We start from the raw sequence: 22,238 nt of genomic DNA, 5'->3' as shown, positions 1-22,238 counted from the left end.
GTCTTTCCAAAGTCTGCAAATAAATTAATCTGGAATCCAGACTTTGTTTCTGACTAAGAGTCAAATGTTTCCCTCTTTCTCTTCTCCTCATTTTCATTTAGTAAATGCTTTTCCCTTAACCTCCACTTAATCGTTGGTCAGCATTTCTCATTCTCTCTGTAAAACACTCTGGCTGTGCTAGCAGTGCCCTGACTGCTCAGAGCTTCCAGACCATGCCCCAGCAGACCAGCACAAGCCACTCCCACCAGCTAAGGTCCACTATCACAAAGAGTCAGAGGAGTTTGTTACTAAACCTCATAAGCCAGTTGCATTTGCTACTATAATGTAATTAAAAACTAATCAAGGTGATGAAATATAAGTGTGATAAGAAGAATTGCTATCAATGAAAATTAAATTAATGCCATGGAAATGTGAGGAGATCATCTTCTGAGCGTCTGAAGTTCTTGTTTCAGATTAAGAAAATCATAAAATTGAAATTGTTAGTGATACATTATTGGTATAGCTTATGCAAGAAATATGATGTAGAATTCCAATCAACAGTCACTTAAGGAAAGAAAAAGCCATGGCCTTACATCAAAAGACTGGCATGTGAATGCAAATGAACTGTTTTAAGTTGAAATAGAATACTTAAGGTATGAATGTATCATTATTATGGTTCCTTTTACTAACACATCTTTTCAATTCATTAACCTACTGGTTTTGGTCATGGCAGAGTCTTGCTACATGAAAATAATCAAACAAATAGGTCTTAGAAAGTGAATATACATACAGTCATCAAGAGCAAGGCAAACTTTGCAAAATAAAACAAAACAAAACAAGAAAAACCTCACCACAGTTAAGTGTAGGTTATTAGAGTTGGTTAACATCCTCTTCTGAGACATTTTTCCTCATTAAGTATAAGAGGAGCAATTACATAATGTTTGCTATACATCTTTGTACAAATTTCTTAAAAATCAATAATATAAACTTGGGATTATATGAACAAATACAAGAAAACAATATTACTTACCTAAACCATAATCAAAATGATGTATCCATGATTATTTACAAAAGCTGACCACTTAGTAAAATTTTAAAGTACCATAGAAATCTACTGTAGAATGTATATTTACTGATTCTCCACAGAAATATTTTTCTCAAACACTCTGAATAGGAGTAGTATAAATTTTATAAGATTAAAAATGTTTCCTATGAATGTAAATATGCAGATTCATAAAACTTATTAGCAAGTAATAAGTTTTGCTTTTAAACTGATGTGATTATGGTTCACAAAACTATGGTCCTCAAAACAAAACAAAATAATGTGTTAATGTGGAAAAACAATACACTGATAAAATTTTAAGTAAAATAATCAAATGAAATGCATAGCTGCTGAGATCCTATTTTTAAAACAAATCCTACAAACCTCTCTAAAAACAATCTGTGCTTTTTTTAAGCCAGAACTGCAACCTCTACATTAAAAAATGCACAGTAGTGCATTTAGGCTGTACTGCCACCAAGTGCCTAAACCAGTTAGTTTTGAGACTCTTGCAACAGCTTTAAGAGGATTCTTTCAGTGCTATAAGTAGCAATTTCAGAAACAGGCTAAGAGCAAAACACTTTGACCATAAACAGCTATAAGAGCATCAAAATTTAGACATGACAATAAAATCTCAAAGGTATTAATAAAACATCAAGAATCTTACCAGCTCACTGGAAGTTCGTGAAGTCTAAATATGTTATTCAGCTTGTAGTCAAATTTTGCTGGACAAATATTTTCTTTGCATAAACACAGATTTGGATTTGGTTGCACATCAGAGGGAAACACTGAATCCTAGAGAAAAAAATATAGCAAGAGTTCTGTGTAAAATAGACAACTCATTGCAAACACTGATACAGTTTTATTTAATATTATATTAGAATATAAATGCTACTATTATAATCCATCAGGATTTACCTTAAATCCCTTATTCCTGATTTTAGTTTTGAGAAAATATGTAAAAAGCATAAAATTTTAAATAAGGCATATATCTACTTGCATAAACCTAAACTGCATACTACATGGTAAAAATTACTTGAAAAAAATCCCCTTATTGAATTACAATGAAGCACAATATAGCATTGTCTTATATTATTGGTCTATTGTCCTTTTGCAATGTTTCCATCCCCAACAGTAACATCAACAAAATCTGTGATTATTTTTATACTCCTTTTGTTCTCTATAAGTGGGGAACTAAACACATTTTAATTGGATAACAAAATAACATTTATTAATTGATAATTACGGTTTTCTTTAAATCTGAGGACATAGGGCTAAATTAAAGGTACTTACTAAAGATAAAAAATTTCTGTCATAATCATTTTAAATCTCACATACATTAGAATCGACATCTTCCATGTGTTGCTCATTTCCCTCCCCACCCAGCAAACTCTAACGAGAGATAAAAGATCATTTTCAGCCCATGAGAAAGTGGTCTCTCCTCAGTGGAAAGAAGACATGCTATGAATAGCACTTAATTAACACTTAATGATGGATGGATTAATGGTTCAATTCTACACAAAAAGGAAGTAATCAATCCGCTTACCCTTAACACTTTAAAACTGCCTTTAAAAGAGGGAGACATACTATTCATTTGCACACTCATTCATTTATTCAAAAAATATTTATGAGTGCTACTTTATCCCAAACATTATTCTAGGCATAGGGAATCCACCAATGAGCAAAGCAGATAAAAAGATTTGCCCTGGGCTTCCCTGGTGGTGCAGTGGTTGAGAGTCCTCCTGCCGATGCAGGGGACGCAGGTTCGTGCCCCGGTCCGGGAAGATCCCACATGCCGCGGAGCGGCTGGGCCCGTGACCCATGGTCACTGAGCCTGCGCGTCCGGAGCCTGTGCTCCGCAATGGGAGAGGCCACAACAGTGAGAGGCCCGCGTAACGCAAAAAAAAAAAGATTTGCCCTTGTGGAGGTTACATTGCAACAGATTCTTTATTATATCCTCAGAGTTGGAAAATGATAAAGCCAATTTTCATAAATGAAGTATTTTTCTGATCAAGAAAGTAATATACATCCTTATAGAAATTTTATGCATTTTATAATACTACAAAGAAAAAAATTAAAATTATTCTTACCACTCCGGTATAATTACTATTATCACTCTGGTTTAAGAATTTGTCTGCCTCTCTTTCTCAATTTTTACAAAACTGGAACCATGCTCTATTATCCACCCTCCATTTTTCATTTGACATTGTATTACTGCATTTTCACAGTATTTAGTCTATTTTGAAAGAATGATAAATGTCATATTTTACTTAACATCAGCTATATTTGTCTGCCTCATGATTATCGATGCTGTGAACAAGGTTTTCTGTCTATAAATCTGCACTTTACTGATTATATCCTTAAAACACAATTTAGAAGTATAAATAAATAATAAGCCAAATAAAATTAACATTTAACAGAAAACATGATACCTCTTCATGGATTGCTCTTTAGAACTGTTACATGAATTCACACCCCTGCCAGTTATATAGTGATATATACAATGTACCACATCTTTGCTATGGGCACATTCACACATGCACATATTTCTTTCTCTTACGAATATTTATTATTGAGTGTCTATTTCAGGGCAGGCACTGGTTTCAGCTCTTACAATATATCACTGACCAAAGTAGACCTTGTGGAACTTGCATTCTAGCATGAGGACGCCATAAACAATAAAATAATAAATATGTAATTACATGATAAAAAGTCTGAAAAAACTGTTGCTAATTCATATATAAAACTATTTCATTGGTGTTTTGCCAATGAATTGATTAGATTAACTATTTTTGTATTTCTTTTTGTACTTCATTTTCTCTCAACTGTATACTTATGCCTTTTGCCCCTTTTCCTATCGTTGTAATGGTACCTCATTTTAATAATATTGCTTGGGCTGGAAATGGAGGTAGGATAAATTATTATGTTGGAAAACATAGCAAGGTGGAGCAGGATCCATTCTGAGTATAATTTTTTGACTACATGGAAATATCTAGAACCATGAACTTATTATCTACAGCAACTTGTATAACCACTGTTAAACCGATCATTATATAAAACTAATACAAGGCATTTAATAAACCTAATCAACTACAACCTGTTTGATATATAGGGAAATATAATAATAACTGAACAACTATTTTAAAAGAAGATTTACAAGAGAAGTAAAGGTCTAGTAACAGCAATCCTATCTAAATATAGATGCACTTGCAGAGGCAGAACGTTAAGACCCTTTATAACCCAGCCTGTATACTGAAACATTCCAGGAGACAATAGCTGATAAATTGGCAGGCACGATCAGAAAGGTAAATACAGGATACATAAATAAGGACAGTGCATAGAGGAAGGAAAATAAATCTTAAAACTATTCTTCAAGCTACATAACCATTATCATTCCTTTGTACTGACAAGGTACAATTTGAGGGCAAAGCTAAACTCTCAGTAAGGTGCTTTGACAGGTCAATGGTCTCAACTCTAAGGACATGTTGAAATTACCATGTAGCTTTTTAAACCATACCAATACCACCAAGCCCCACTCCAGACCAATTAAGTAATAATTTCTGAAAGAGAGGCTCTGACACTGGTATTTATTTTATTTTAAAGCTCCCCATGTGAAATAAATGTCAGGATTGAAAATCTTGGCTTTTCCTCACAATTCAGCTTTACTACATACTAGTATGTGAATTTAGTCAAGCTACTTAACAAACTTTCTAAGCTGTATTCTCCCACCTGTAAAATACAATCAAAATCATACTGAATTCATAGACTGCTATGAGGATTAAGTGAGATAATCTCTGTAGAGCACTAATCATATGCTTGGCATCTAATAAATCCTTAATAAACATTAGCTATTTCTGTGTTTATTATTGCTGCAACTAGTGGCACATGTTAATTTCAACTGGTGAGTAAAAGGTGAGTAAATTCATTGAGTTATTTCATACTTTACTTACTTATTATAAAATACTCTATCTTAATCAAATTCCAGGATTAATTTCTCCTGGTATGCTGATTACAGCAGACTCTACTATGACCCGACCTGTCGGAATACAGTCTCATATCTGTTAACTGCTGGCTATCTCTCTTCATCCCAGGATCAATAATAAAAGGAGTCCTTGCTTCACTGGCCAGCCAGTTGAGGTTAAATACAGCCTTGCTGCTTATATTCATAGGATGAAACACCAGATGGGTAACTTTTGCTCCATTTCAGTGATATATCAGTTAGGCATCCCCTGTACCTATCCTGATTGGGAAGCCAATTATCTATTTTGGCCTCCTTCCACATTAGTCTCTTGGGTACCCAGGCTCCGTATCTATGCCATTTGACTTGTGTCTGCTTCTCTATCTTGTTTATTGTTTTCCATTGAGCTAACATTCATGGGAATTGCCCAGAACAATCTTGAATCTGAAGCTCAAAATTATTCACTCAGGCATTCACTTAACATTTGAGTGTTTCCTTTGTGTCAGGCATTAGTGTAGTTTACCAGACCACAAATGTAAGTAGAATACACTCTTTCCATTGCAAGGACTCAGTCTCAAGAAGAAACAATATAAATGAAAAAAAAAGCTAGAGTAGAAATATGCAGAAGATATTTAGGTGAAGAAATAAGCAATAAAACTATTGGAACGAAGTAGATGAAATTATCATAAGTTGCATATATTGTGATTACATTGATAGATGACAGAGATAGATAGATAATGTGTATGAAGCCAAATGGAAAAAGGAATTATAAAGAGGCCACATTACTACAAATGTACTACAAATTATAAAAGTAGCAACCTTCATACATGCAATGAATGAACAGAAGATATAAAAGAAAAATATTTCATCAAATCTAGCAACAACAAAATATACAATACCTCACAGAACACTAATAAGAAATTTACTAAACCTACAGAAAGAAAAACACACTTTATTCAGAGATATAAAGCAAGGGCTGATTTAATATAGATAGTCCATGGACTCAGATAGAAAGTCTATTAATGAACTTCAGAAGTTTGATTTAAATATTTAATTCAATTCAAATTAAAACTTCAGTGTGAATTTTGAGGAGTCTTAGAAAATTATTCTAAAATTAATCTGGAATAACAAACCAGGCAAAATTGCATTGACATTTATAATATCTCCATTTTATAGCTGAGAAAACAAACTCATAGTAATTAATCGAAATACAAACAAAAAGTTTAAGTATAAATGACTCCAAATCAAACAATTTTTCAACTATTACAAAATGATTACTAAACAAGAATGGAATATTTCCTTAATCATTCAGTTATCAAATTGAATAAAGACATAATTTTTGATAATAATGCAAACTGTTGGACAAGATATGGAAAAAAAATATTGTCTCACCTGGAGTGAGTGTAAACTGATTTGACTTTTCAAAGAAATATCTATCGAAATAAAAATTGACTTGGTAATTCCACAGCTAGGAATTTGCCTTGTGGATATTCTCACAAAGTTTCACCAGATTACATACACAAGTTTTCTTTTCTGTTTATGTTTTTTATTTATTTGTTTTTGTGATTTGCTTTTGTTTTCTAACACACAGCATTTCTTACAATATAAGATATTAAAAGCAATCTAACTGTGCATCAATACCTTGATTTACTTTAAAAATTATAGTACTACTCTGGTGTACTACCTTTAAATAGAATGAGGTACATGCAGTGCTGATATAACCCTAGCACACCAGTATGGCCCTGTCAGTTGTTAAAATACTGAAAGATATTCATACTACTTGGAAAACAGCTGATACCCTGAGCACATACTCCATATTCCTCTCACCCCCATATTCTAGCTCCTTCTATGGGAGCTAGAGCTTCTCCAACCCCTGCCCCTGACTTATTCATTTTATTGCCTAATTAAGGTAATTTCTGGCACACCTGGGGCTCCAGGACCATTCTCCCACCCTACATCCAGCATCCATTCTGATTGGTCAGTGCTTATGCTCTAATGGCTGTCAAATATTTTGAATATCACTCTAAATTTATATATACTTATACAAAATTAACTCTATATTATTAACTTAAAACATTTACAGAATAGCATATAAGGAAAATCATTCCATTTTTATAAAATAAAAAAGGTTCTACATAGGTAAGTGCTAATGTATCTTTGAAACATTTTTAGAGAGAGACAGAGAGAGCAAGAATCTTAACAGTGGTCACCCGGAGGAGATCAAGATGGCAGAGCAGGAGGATGTGGAGCTCACCAACCACCATGAACACATCAAAAATTCATCAACATGTGGAGCGATTCTCATTGAAAACAAACTGGAGACTGGCAGAAAGACTCTTACACAAACAACACTGTAAGAAAGATCCAGACGTAGTCAGGTAGGAAGGTAAGGGAAGTGATCAGATCGGTACCTGAGTCCCTAGGAGGGGACACAGAAGAGGAGCGAGATTACACAGGCTTGGCAACCCTTCCTGGGGGGTGGGCAGTTGAAACCCCGTATTGGGTGTCCCAGCCCTGGGGTATGACGCCAAGAGGACAAGTCCCCGTAGCTGGTTTGAAAACCAGTGAGACTGACAGTGGGACTGTAAGAAACTGAGACTCTGCTTGTGAAAAGTGCACACATGCTTGCTTACTCCCAAAACAAGGCAGAGGAAGCAGACTGAAACTGCCCCAGGACTTGGGCCAGTTTCCCACAACCGCCCCAGCAGGCTCCTCAGCTTGAGCTGAGAACTGGCTCCCGTCCCTCTTGCTCCATGGTGCAGTTACACACTAGGTTGAAGGCTGCCACAGGCAAGGAGAGTGCACAGATGTGGGGGCGGAGCCAGCTCAGACCTGACAGAGCATCCAAATGGAGCGAGGGCAAACATTACTGCTGTTCATAAGGGCAGGAGATGAGGAGTGGTCTGGAGCTCTGACTGGTACCAGGACCACCCTACCACATGCCCCAGCCCATGCCAAGCACCTGCTCTGGCCCCTCTTGCTCTATAATGCAGTTCCCCACTAGGGCAGAGGCTGCCACTTCTAAGGAAGGTATGGAGTTGTGGGGGAAGGAGTTGACTCAGACCTGACACAGCATCTGAAAGGGGCAAAAGAAGCCATTACTGGCATTCGTGAGGGACAGCAGATCAGGAGTGTTCTGGAGCTCTGACTGGTGCTGGGACCACCCCAGCCTGCACGTCAGCCCATGCCAAGCTCCTGCTCCAGCCCCTCTTGTCCCAGCAATGCTCCTCTCTGGACTGAACATGTCAATGCTTGGGGCAGAAAGCACACACTTCGAGGGAACAGAACCAGATCAGACACGAACACCAGGGCTTCTGCTCCAGCAACATGGGATTCAACCCACCCCTGATATGGTGGTGTTGGCTATGGAGCAGAAAAGAAGCCCCAGCTAACATCTGGCTCTGGTCCTAGCTCTTCCATCTCCAGTCCTACCTACTACCGATGTGATGGCTGCTAGCACACACTGACTGATGACATGACTTCTGCTCACTTCAGATTCAGCTCTGCCACCAAAGCCATTGGACACATGCAGACAATATAGGGACATTCCCACAGAAGGACAGGAATATGTAACTAACTGTTTGAACTAATTTCATAAAGATGGAGAAATTAAGCAAAATGAGAAAACAGAGAAATTTTTTTTCAAAAGAAAGAACAACAAAAACCTGAAAAAACAATTAATGAAACAGACATAAACAATTTACCAGAGTAAAAAGTTCAAAGGATTAGTAATAAGAATGCTAAATGAACTAGAGAAAAGAATAGATGAACATGGTGAGGATTTTAATAAGAAACTAGTCAGAACTGAAAAATACAATAACTGAAATGAAAAACACACTAGAAAGAATTTAAAGTAGACTAGGTGATAGAGAAGAACACGTAAGTGATCTGGAAGATAGGATAATGAAAATCACCCAATGAAAACAGCAAAAAGAAAAATAAATTCTAAAAATGAGAACAGTTTAAGGAACTTTTATGACAATATCAAGCAGACCAACATTCACATTATAGGGGTCCCTGGAGAAGAGAGAGAGAAAAGTGTCAAAAATGTATTTGATGAAATTATGGATGAAAATTTCCCAAATCTGATGAAGGAAACAGTATCAAGGTACAAGAAGCACAGAGAGTCCCCAAAAAAGATGATTCCAAAAGGAAGCACAGCAAGACATATTATAATTAAAATGGCAAAAGTTAAACATAAAGAGACAATCCTAAAGGCATTATGAGAAAAACAAAGAGTCACGTATAAGGGAACCCCCACATGGCTATCAGTTGATTTTTCTGGAGAAAGTTTGCAGGCCAAAAGAGAAGGGCATGATATATTTATGTGCTGAAAGAGAAAAACCTACAAACTATGATACTCCACCAGGCAAGATTATCATTTAAAATGGAAGTAGAGGAAAAAACTTCTCAGACAGACAAAAACTAAAAGAGTTAATGAATACCAAACTGCCCTTAAAAGAAATGTTAAAGGGTCTTAACAGTGAAGGGGAAAACATGAAGATGTAAAATAGGACATCAAAAACAGAAAATGTTGGGGAGGGGAGTAAAAAAATGTAGATCTTTTAGAATGTATTTGAAGTAAATGACTACCAGTTTAAAACAAGTAGATATAGGTCAACATACATGAACCCCATAGTAACCACAAATCAAAAACCTACAACGGATATACAAAGCTAGAGAGAAAGGAACACAAGCATACAAATAAGGAAGATCATAAAATCATAAGGGAAGAAATTAAAAAAGAACAGAGAAGAACCACAGAAACAACCAGAAAACAAGCAACAAAATTGGAATAAGTACTTATCCATCAATATTCACTTTAAATGTCAATAGACTAAATGCTCTAATCAAAAACATGCCATGTGGTGGCTGATTAGATAAAAAAAGAAAAACAAGACCCATTTACAGGCTCCTTACAAGAGACACATTTAAAAGCTAAGGACACACAGACTGAAAGTGAGGGGATGGAAAAAGAAATTTTATGCAGATGGAAATAACAAGAAAGTTGGGGTAACAATACTCATATCAGAAAAAAGATCAAAGAAGCAAAGAGCTAGTTTTTTTAAAATATAAACAAAATTGATAAGCCTTTAGCATGCTCCTCAGAACAAGAAGAGGACCCACATAAACAAAATAAGAAATGAAAGAGCAGAAATGACAACTGATACCATGAAATACAAAAAAATCAAGAGAAAATTACAAACAGTTATACGCTAACTGAAAAACTTAGAAGAAATGAATACATTTCTAGAAACAATCTTCCAATACTGAATCAGGAAGAAATAGAAAATCTGTACAGACCAATAGCTAGAAGAGAAATTGAGTTTGTAATTAAAAAAAGCAAAACAAAACCTCCCAGCAAACAAAAGTCTAGGACCAAATGGCTTCACAGGGGACTTCTACCAAACATATTAAGAAGGGCTAATATCTATCTTCTCAAACTGTTCCAAAAATTGAAGAGAAGGAATCATACCCAAGTTCTATAAAGCCACCATTACCCTGACACCAAAACTAGACAAAGACATTATAAAAAGAAACTACAGGCCAATATCTCTGATGAATATAGATGCAAAAATCCTCAACAAAATATTAGCAAACCAAATTCAATGATATATAAAAAGGATCATACACCACAATCGAGTGGGATTTACTCCAGGGATGCAAGAATGGAATATATCTGAGAATCTAGCAATGTAATACATCACATTAACAAAAGGATAAAAAAATCATCTGATCATCTCAATAGATGCAGAAAAAGCATTTGGCAAAACTCAACATCCATTCATGATAAAAACGCTGATCAAAGGTTGTATAGAGGAAACATATCTCAACATTATAAAGGCCATTTATAACAAACCCACAGCAAACATCATATTCAGCATTGAAATCCTGAAAGCTTTCCATCTAAAATCAGGAACAAGATAAGGATGACCATTCTCACCACTTCTGTTTAATGTAGTAGTGGAAGTTCTAGCCACAGTAATCAGACAACAAAAAGAAATAAAAGCCATCCAAATTGGAAGGGAAGAAATAAAACTGACTATTTGCAAATGACATGACACTACATATAGAAAACCTGAAAGTCTCCACTACAAAACTATTAGAATTAATAAACGAATACAGTAAAGTTGCAGGAAACCAGATTAATATACAGAAATCTGTTGCTTTTCTATACACTAATAATGAAATATCAGAAAGAGAAAGCAAGAAAACAATCTCATTTAAAATCTCATCCAAAAGAATAAAATACCTTGGAATAAACTTAGCCAAGGAGGTGAAAACTTATACTCTGAAAATTTTAAGACATTCATGAAGGAAACTGAAGATGATACAAAGAAATTAAAAGGTATCCTCTGTTCATGGATTGGAAGAATTAATATTGTTAAAATGTCCATACTACCCAGAGCAATCTACAGATTTTATGCAATCTCTATCAAAAAATCCCTGACATTTTTCACAGAACTAGCACAAATAATGTTAAAATTTACATGGAACCACAAAAGACCCCAAATAGCCAAAGCAATCTTGAGTAAAGGAACAAAGCTGAAAATATCACATTGCCTGTCTTCAGTCTATAACATAAAGGTACACTAATCAGGCTTCCCTGGTGGCGCAGTGGCTGAGAGTCCGCCTGCCAATGCAGGGAACACAGGTTCGTGCCCCGGTCTGGGAAGATCCCACATTCCGTGGAGCAGCTGGGTCCATGAGCCATGGTCACTGAGCCTGCGCGTCCAGAGCCTGTGCTCTGAAACAGGAGAGGCCACAACAGTGAGAGGCGGGCTTACTGCAAAAAAAAAAAAAAAAAAGGTACACTAATCAAGATAGTATGGCACTGACACAAAAACAGACACATAGATAAATGGAATAGGATAGAGAACCCATAAATAAATTCACACACTTATGAACAATTAATTTACAACAAAGGAGGTAAGAATATATAATGGAGAAAAGACAGTCTATTCAATAAATGGTGCTGGGAAAACTGGACAGCTACGTGTAAAAGAATGAAATTCTCACACCATATAGAAAAATAAACTCAAAGTGGATTAAAGACCTAGACGTAAGACCTGAAACCATAAAATTCCTAGAAGAGAACATAGGCAGAATACTCTGACATAAATCGTAGCAATGTTTTTTTGGATTAGTCTCCTAAGGCAAAAGAAATGAGCAAAAATAAACAAATGGGACCTATTTAAATTTTAGACCTTTTGCACAGCAAAGGAAACATCAACAAAACAAAAAGACAACCTACTGAATGAGAGAAAATATTTGCAAATGATATGACTGATAAGGTGCTAACATCCAAAATATATAAATAGCTCATACAACTCAATGTCTAAAAACCAAACAACCCAATTAAATAATGGGAAGAAGACCTGAACAGTCATTTTTCTAAGATATACAGATGGCCAACAGGCACATGTAAAGATGCTCAACATCGCTAATAATCAGATAAATGAAAATCAAAACCTCAAAGAGCTACCACCTCACATCTGTCAGAATTGCTATCATCAAAAAGTCTATAAATAATAAATAATGGCAAGGATGTATAGAAAAGGGAACTCTAGTACGCTTGGTGGGAATCTAAATTGGTGTAACCACTATGGAAAACATTACAGGGTGGTTCCTCAAAAATCTGAAAATAGAACTACCATATGATCCAGCATTTCTACTATGGGGTATATACCCAAAGAAAAAAAACACTAATAAAAAGATACATGCACCGCTATATTTATAACAGCATTATTTACAATAGCTGAGATATGGAAGCAACTTAATTGTCTAGCAATAGATGAATGGATAATTGTCTAGCAATAGATGAATGGACACACACACACACACACACACACAAACACACACAATGGAATATTACTTGGCCATAAAAAAGAATGAAATATTTCCATAAAAAATAATGAAATATTTGCAACAACACAGATGGATCCAGATGTTATCAATATTATGCTTAGTGAAATAAGTCACACAGGTAAAGACGAATACTCTGTTATCACTTATATGTGGAATCTAAAAAATAAAACAAATGAATATAGCAAAACAGAAACAGACTCACATATAGAGAACAAACTAGTGGTTACCAGTGGGGAGAGGAAAGGGTAGAGGGGAAAGACAAGGGTTGAAGATTAAGAGGCATAAACTACAATATAAAATAAATAAGCTATAAGGATATGTTGTAATGTATAGGGAATATAGCCAAAACTCTATAATAACTTTAAATGGAGTATAATAGATAAAAATATTTAATTACTGTGTACACCTGAAACTAATATAATATTGCAAATGAACTATACTTCAATAAAAAATATAAAAAATTAAACAGAGGCGGTAGCTATGAATGTTCATAGTGGCACTATTTACAAGACATGGAAGCTAAGACATGGAAGCAACCTAAATGTCCATCGACAGACAGATGGATAAAGAAGATGTGGTATATATATATATATATATATATATATATATATATATATATATACATACACACACACACACAATGGAATATTTCTCAGCTACAAAAAAGAATGAAATAATGCCATTTGTAGCAACATGGATGGACCTAGAGATTATCATACTAAGAGAAATAAGTCAGACAGAGAAAGACAAATATCAGATGATATCACTTATATGTGGAATTAAAAAATGATACAAATGAACTTATTTATAAAACAGAAATAGACTCAGACATAGAAAACAAACTTATGGTTACCAAAGGGGAAAGAGGGAAAAGGAATAAATTGGGAATTTGGGATTAACAGATTCATACTACTTTGTACAAAATAGATAAACAACAAGGACCTACTGTATAGCACAGTGAACTATCCTCAATATCTTGTAATAACCTATGGAAAAGAATCTGAAAAAGAATATACATATAGATAGATAGACAGATAGATCTGAGTCAGTTTGCTGTACACCTGAAACACTGTAAATCAACTATACTTCAATTTTAAAAAGGAAAAATATTATATTAAAAAACAATAAAACATGAAAAACTTAAAAAAATAAAATAAAAAGGAGGTAGGAGGTTCAGGATCAGAGAGTGGGATATGATTATAGAAACAGAGTCTGCAGTGATGTCCCCTGAAGATGGAGGAAGGGGCCATGATCCAAGGAATCCAAGCAGCCTCTAGCAGCTGGAAAAGTCCAGGAAAGGATTCTCCCCTAGGGCCTCCAGAAGAAACCCAGCCTTGATGCCTTGTTTTCAGATTTCTGCCTTTCAGAACTGTGAGTTAATAAATAAGTGTTGTTTTAAGCCAAAAAACAAAACTAAAGAAAAAACAAAATAGTCATCACCAATGGATGCAGTAAATAGAGATCAGAGCAAAGGGAACAGAATTAATTACTTTTAATATTATACCTTTCTTTACTGCTTGAATATTTTATCATATGAATGTATCATTTTCTTAAGTTTTCAAATAAAGTAATGTATATAAAAGATCTAGTCTACACATATTAAATGCTTTCTAACCTGTAACTAGTATTTTCAAACCATGGCTTAACAGGATATGATATAGTTAAAAACTTAGATTTAAATGACTGCTCAAATAAAACAAGTTTGGAGGGTATAACAGAGACTTTAAAGAGCTCTTCTACATTTCCCTGCCTCTCTCACAGTTAAACTGAGTTAAAGTTATTGGGTTCTGAAAAACAGGATGTGAGAAGAAATGATGGAAGCCTCTTCAAGTCCTAGCCCTTAAACATCCCAACATAGTTAACCATTTCCCTTCACCTGCCACAATGACTTTGGAGGACTATTTTCCAGGTGGTGTAGCTACCAGATGGCTGCCAATACACCTGAGTCACTGAACGAACTCAGAGGAGTCACACCATCCACAGTGAGTACGAACCTTAGTTGTAAAAGCACTTTGAATTTGGAGGCTTATCTCTTGTAGCAGCTAATGTTGTTTAAACTGACCTATACAATTAAAAATGATGATGCTTAATCATTTGCCATTGACATTAATTTTTAAAAATACAAGGTTAAAAGAGGAATGTTTTAAAATAGACAATGCATTAAATGAACACTGCCTTAAAACAGATTTTAAAGTGATTTTTCTCTCCTTGTCCTAAATTCCCATGTTGAGAGGAATTTACCAGAAAAAGAGAAGTTTTGTTCAGGCTTCTGTGCCCTCATTACTTCATTCATCATGCAAGTAGTCCACTGCCTGCTGACAAACTTCACACATCGCTACCTAGGAACGATTGACAGCTGACATTACCTCTTAAGACTTGATTGAGCTAATTGACATTCACAGTCTGAGTATTAAAATGAGAATGAGTCAGGATAAGTCTTCCTTCTTCACTTATGTATTTGTTCAATTGCTTGACCTTTAGGTTTGTTTGCATTGTTGTGGCTTTAGATTGTAGGGAGGATTATACTCGCAAAATGCTGTTTTCATATGCATTTTTGATCTAATACTCCTAAAAGTATCTAATAGTTCTTTAAAGTTTCTGTTGTATATGATTATATCAAGCAAATAGTTTTGATACATTTTTAAGGCTGTCACTGAATCATTCTTTGACCCATATCAAATTAGACTAAAGTAAAAAGACTAGCAAAAACAAAAGGTACAAACAATAAACTATCACTTGAGAACTCCTCTAGTTTGTCATATTTTTAAAGTATATTTCTAGAATAAACTACGTATTCGTGCCAAATCCCCACAACAGTTCTGCATGTTGGATATCATCTCTCTTTTACAATGGACAAAAATAGAGCTCAGGTAGGAGCTGATCAGTGGAGTGATCAGCTAACTGATCAGTGGTAGGACCAGGAATCAAATTCTATCTTCCTGGCCCCAAAGCCTCAGTTATTTCTTCTTTGCCCTATAGCTCCAGTATCTATGTAAGTATTCTTGTGTCTCCAACTGGACCCTATTAACTAAGATACATTGATAAAATACTTAAGACCTAACTTTTCTTCTAGCTTAAAAGAATCATTTGTCTTAACTATAAACTACAAACAGCTCCTGAAGTTGCTGAAGAGAATGCCATATCTACTTGGAATTTTCAGAATTCATCTTGAAGCAGGCTTGGGAGTTACAAGGAGGTAGATGAGGGATGAACATGATGAGACTGTATGTCACTTTGATTACAACATGGCCACACAAGGATCGTTTATCATCCTCATTTTACTGATGGGTAAAATCAGTCTAAAATAATCTAACCCCTTTCCCAATGTCATGGATTTGTTAGGTTAAGAACCTCGGATTGAAATCCAAGTTAGTCTGACTCCAAAATCCTTTTCATTTTACCATATTTTTTCCCAGTTCTTTCATCAAGCCCTGTTGATTTAAACCTTTTTGTTTTTTTAATGGGCTTCCTAAACAGAAAGAGTAAAGATAATGAAACCTTTTTACCTTAATGGCTTGGTAATCATTATGAAAACTACTGTTGAATAATACAACTTTGTCTACCTTCTAGTTTTTCTGTCTCCTTCTAATTGATTACAGCAATTTCTACCCTTTTCTTCATCCCCTTTTTGTGTGGTTTCTAATCTGCTATAAGCCACAAAATACTACAACCAGATCAATTAAGAATAGTTTCTTAACTATGACAATAAGGTTCTGTATTAAGACCTTCTACATAGTAGCACAATGATTTTTAATGCAGATCTTTGTCTCTGGTGAGATCTCCCTGTTGGTTTTGTTGACGTGTAAGTCTACATTTTTGATGACTGCGTCTCCAGAAGACTCAATATAGATTAATCAATAAAAGTTGCTGTGAAAACTGATTTAACTATTTGGGAAGAAAAGGTAAAATATTGCATCTTATCCTGCTCCCAAATTAATTCCAGATGGATTAGAGCTCAATGTTAAAAAAAAAAAAAAAGAAATCATGAAAGAACCAGAAATAACATGTAGGTAAATATTTATATGATTTTGGAATACAAAAGCCCTATCTAAGCATAACATTAAGGAAGAAATCGTGAAGTAAAAAGTTATAATGATTATGCAATTTTTTTTTTTTTTTTTTTTTTGCGGTATGCGGGACTCTCACTGCTGTGGCCTCTCCCGTTGCAGAGCACAGGCTCCGGACGCGCAGGCTCAGTGGTCATGGCTCATGGGCCCAGCCGCTCCGCGGCATGTGGTACCTTCCCGGACCGGGGCACGAACCCGTGTCCCCTGCATCGGCAGGCGGACTCTCAACCACTGCGCCACCAGGGAAGCCCTATGCAATTTTTTAAACTTCTAAAATTAAAAAAAAAAAAGGAAAAACTGCAAGGAAAATATTGGTATGTACAAGTAATAATATAATTACATATAAAAATATTTTTAAATCAATCATAAAAAATTAGACTCTCTTGAAGAAAACAGTACAGTCTATGGATACAAAAATCACCCATAAAGTAGTCAGTAAACATGTAAAAATGGTCAGTCTCACTAACAATTTAATAAATACATAATAACAAATGAGATGCTATTCATTTACATATTGGAAAACTATATTTTTAAATGAGAAATTGGTGAGGTACTCTCACATACTGCAAGTAGTAATATAAACTTATATAAACTAATTTCTAGAAGGAAATTTAATAATATGTATCAAACTTATTAAGAAATGATCCAATACCTTCTATCAGTAAGCCTATTCCTAAAAATGTATTCTAGGAAAATATTCAGACTAATGTGCTAGGATGTATATATAAAGATATCCATGGACCATTATTTATTATAGTGAAGTACTAGAAACACCTAAATTCAAAAAAAAAAAAAAAACGATTAGTTAATTGAATTATAGAATACCATGCATCCAGGTGATGGGACACTATTTAGCTATTAATAATCATATCCACAAAGAAAATTTATGGAATACAAAAGTACCCACATTATATAGAGGACATATATATGATATATCTACATACGTATATGTGTGTGCAACTAAAAGAAAGTGTGTAAAATATTAATGGTAACTAACTCTGTATGCTGTTTATTTTATATTCAATTCTGCATTTTCAAATTTTTCTAGAAGGAACTGAGATTACTCTTAACACTTGGAAAAGCTTGATATTAAACATATGTATGATGTAAAAATAATACAGGCTAGGATTACACATCTCTGCCCTCTTAAACTTGGGTGTGGCTGTGTGATTTACCTGACCAATGAAATGTGAGCAAAAGCCACATGTGGTACTTCTGGGAACAAGCGTGAAGTGCCAGGACATGTTTGTCCACATCTTTGGTCCCTTCCTCCGATACTACGAAAGCAATGACAAGAGCTTCTTCATTGGCCTGCATTCCCAAAGTGATTATGATGAGCAGAGCCCCTTTGCTGACCCACAATGGCCATGTAGTGTGCATGAGATATTTGTTTTTCTGTTCTAAGCCACTGAGATATTTGAGTTGGTTTTTGTGTGTGTTTGAGTATGCAAAGACACCCACATTTCAAACTGGTGTATATAAGACCACACACACTGAGAGTTTGGAATGTCTGAATTTTTCTACCCATTACGAAGTCAAGATAACCTATTTCTGTTTTAACCTCTGAGTAAAGTAACCATTTCAGTAATACTCTTCATTTATAAAAATCACACTATGACAGCCTTAATAAACAAGTTTTTAAAGCAAAGAATGAAGTCTACACCCCTCTCGTGCACAGACCTTTTCTGAGAAATGGGAATAATGATCCAATTCATTTGTGTTCTCTTAGCTAAAATTCCCCTTCTGGGAAAGCAATAAATACCTTTCTGTTGGTAACTTTCTGTTTACCACTGTACATTTCTGGAGGGCAGCCAGCTGGCACAGGTCCTCTTATTGGCACAAAGAGTACACAGCTGGGTTGCTTATGCTTCTATTTCTCTGGAAGGCATCCTAGTGGCTCCCATAGTCACCAGGAGCCTAAACAGATGCTAATCAAAATATAAGCAGGATCCACAGAGGTCAAAGGGTCACTCATACAGTATCTAGTTATTGCTTATGCATAGCTATTTAAACATAGCTGTTTATTTTCTCAATGGTCTTAAATCAGATCAATTCACTATAGTAAGAAAATGGTTATAACATATTTTTAATCCTACTTGACCCAAAAATATAAGCAATTAAATGAAAGATGACAAAAATCAATGAATTAGACATTATGAAAAGGACATAATATATTTAGGTTTGTACAATAAGGCAATTCTCAACTAGCTGTTTTATTTGAAAATGAAGACTTTCTGTCTTTATTAATTCCCCTCACTTAGCAGCATGTAAACTAAAATTGATAGACCTGGACCTTTCAGTGACTTTTAGGTTATATCCCTCTCATTATAATTTTCATTTAAAATAAACAACTGCAGGGCTTCCCTGGTGGAGCAGTGGTTGAGAGTCCAGCTGCCGATGCAGGGGACACGGGTTCGTGTCCCGGTCTGGGAAGATCCCACATGCCTCGGAGTGGCTGGGTCCGTGAGCCATGGCCACTGAGCCTGCGCGTCCGGAGCCTGTGCTCCGCAACGGGAGAGGCCACAACAGTGAGAGGCCCGTATACCACAAAAAATAAATAAATTTTAAAAAAATAAAAAAATAAACAACTGCAAAATCTCTATGAAACAGAGACCAAGAATTAGTCTTATAAAGGTTAAATTTGCCCTAAGATATATCTTGACCAGCTAGAGACTGCTGAATTGTATGACATGTCTAGTTGCATTCACAGCCTAATATATTCTCTAGTTGGCAAGCTTCCAAAATGAAGAATAATCATGCATTTTTGAAACTGAAATTGCAACATTTAACTTAGCCCTCTTATCCTGACTTTAATGCAGTTAAATTAAGAACTGTAATTTAAAAAAAAATATTAAGTCATCCAATTTTTCATTTTGGTAAAGCTTGTTATGGAATAATGCAAATATCTAAAAAGTTTCAATTTATATTATATGTAGAATAATCCTGTACAATAAATTATAGCTTTTGTTTAACACTATTACAATCACATAAAGGTGCTGCAGACTCAAAAATATTCAAAGGAAGGGTGAATGAGATGGAGAGACATATACAGAAAGCACAGAGGATTCTACCATAATGATGACACACGTGACCATTTCTGTCACAGTGACAGGCATTGAAGCAGTGCTAAACAATGCTTTATGCAAAAGTCAATAAATGGGGCAACTTTTGAAAATGGTGGACCTGTTTTCAACAGATTTCCTAATTCAACAAATCAAGTTTCATTTATTTGAGTTATGGCATTACTCTGAGTAAATGTCAAGGATTTTCTGATTAGCTTTGTGGATAGAAAGTATGGATAATTATTGACCTCTCTCCTCATCAGTTTTATTTGTTTCCATCCCTCAAAGGCAATGCCTTTTTTGTAGCAAGGTAAAGTTATCTGCATTAGTGGCCAAGGGGAAATGCCTAATACTTCTGCCCCAACTGGACGGCATCTGTTTGTTTTACATGTCCAGATAGAAACGCAAGCCTGTGCCTAAAGTGATAATCATCTTAGCTGTTGAAGTTTTCACTGTCTATGGATACCCACAAGGATGATCTGCTTGTGGCTTGGTGACATACAACCTTATGAGACTTCACAGTAAAATAGCTAACTTATACTCTGAGTTACTCAAGGTATTTTCTATTAACATGATCTTCTGCAACATTTATCTTCTTTTTGTTAATACATGCGCTTCAGTGGTCCTTCTTATCTTTGAATTTTAAATAAGGTTGCAGTTTTGACTATATAAAGCAGGCTCAGACATTCAAAAGCCAGGAATATAATTCAAATGAATTAATTTAGTAGGCATTGAAAGATGTATGTTTAATACACAGATAAATTCTTTACTTCAATGTAGAAATACGCTCTCCTCCCTTTTTTAGTAAACATATAACTTTCTTGCTCTTTCTTGATCCCATGTTCCCACTTTTGGTAAAGACATGAGCACAAGACATAATTAACTTTTCTCTCTTCTGTAAGAAAAACAAAAGCAAAAATATGAACATTAATTCCAACGTATATAAGTACTCGGTACTGGGAAGACAACTGGGGTGATAACTGTAGAGGCTGAGAAATGCATGCATGTCTTGCTTAAAGCACCAGTTGCCGCCAACCAATGCAAGGAATGTAGTATGAATGTAACCCCAATCTTAAAATATAGCACTTTTTTTTTTTCAGAAGGGGTCAGTTATTGAAGGTTTTCATTGAGTCATTCAATAAATATGTATTGATAGTCCTAATATACCAGACACTATTCCAACTTCCCAAAATATACTAGTAAGCAAACAGAAAAATAAACATCCCAGCCCACATGTGGTTTACAATATACTGGGGAGACATAAAATAAACACAACAAGTAAACCATATAAAACGTCAGAATACAAAAACTGCTACAGAAAGAAACAAAAGAGCAGAGTAAGGGAGACTGGGAGCACATTGGTCAGGAGGAGAGCGTGCTGTGGGGGATGACTGTGAAATTTTACATATAGCGGCTGATGCAAGCCTGGGTGGCATCTGAGCAAAGACTTGGAGGCAGTGATGGAGTTGACAATGAAGCTATTTAGGAGAAGAGCATTCCAGGCAGAGGGAAAAGCCAGTTCAACGACTTGAAGCAGGGAGTGAACATGGCATGCTCCAACAAAAAAGGAGGCCAGCGTGGGTGAAGAAGAAACAAAGAGAAGAAAATATTTTTAGGTGAATTAGAATTAATTACAAATATTGATAACAAATTTACATAATAATTACTCAATCCTGAGAAATGTCAGTGTTGGGAGGGCCAAACAAAATACATCTGTGGACTGTCAACTTTCTATCCCTAGTCCTGATCTATGACTTATTAAACTGCTAACATTTTTTAGGTGGGATTGTTTAAAATTTTGATTTCATTGAAGTTTCCTAAGAGTATTCAGAAGGTGAATGGATAATCATAGTTAAATGAATCCTTCTTAACGCTTTTTCCCCCCACTCGCACAGTGGAAATTAAGCAGAAACTACAGATTCTATTAATTCATTCATAAAAGTGCATTAATGTGCAAGTAGTACGCTAGGTGAGTGGAGTGCAGAGATATGGGAGATAATTCCTGATCTCAAGGAGCTTACAGGCACCCAAAGAGAAACTGTCTCTAGTGAATTATGATCCTTGGGAGTAGAGAATAGGGAGTGAGTGAATACTTTTATAAATACTAGCTATCATAACTTTCATTTTCACAGGTCCCAACAAGCCACACTGTTAACAATTTTTCTATTAGTAATGAAAACAGTACTTGTAATTATGACATTACAGAGTTTACAAAGTCCTCTCACATATAATGTTGCATTGACATAGTGTTTTATTTTGCCATA

At 35.2% G+C, this 22,238-nt stretch overlaps 1 protein-coding gene across 1 annotated transcript in view; it reads right to left on the bottom strand.

The window, feature by feature from the left end:
* Nucleotides 1–22,238, bottom strand: part of SPAG16 (sperm associated antigen 16) — an 864,330-nt gene that overhangs the window by 719,918 nt on the left and 122,174 nt on the right. The window contains exon 10 of the mRNA XM_065880870.1: nucleotides 1,686–1,813. Within this exon, the coding sequence (XP_065736942.1) occupies nucleotides 1,686–1,813 (128 nt within the window). The remainder of the gene's footprint in view (nucleotides 1–1,685; nucleotides 1,814–22,238) is intronic.

This window comes from Phocoena phocoena, chromosome 7 (genome assembly GCF_963924675.1).
Source record: "Phocoena phocoena chromosome 7, mPhoPho1.1, whole genome shotgun sequence".
In the NCBI taxonomy this organism is placed as follows: domain Eukaryota; kingdom Metazoa; phylum Chordata; class Mammalia; order Artiodactyla; family Phocoenidae; genus Phocoena; species Phocoena phocoena.
Note: the sequence above shows the minus strand (reverse complement) of the source record. Positions and strands in the feature narration are given on the sequence as shown.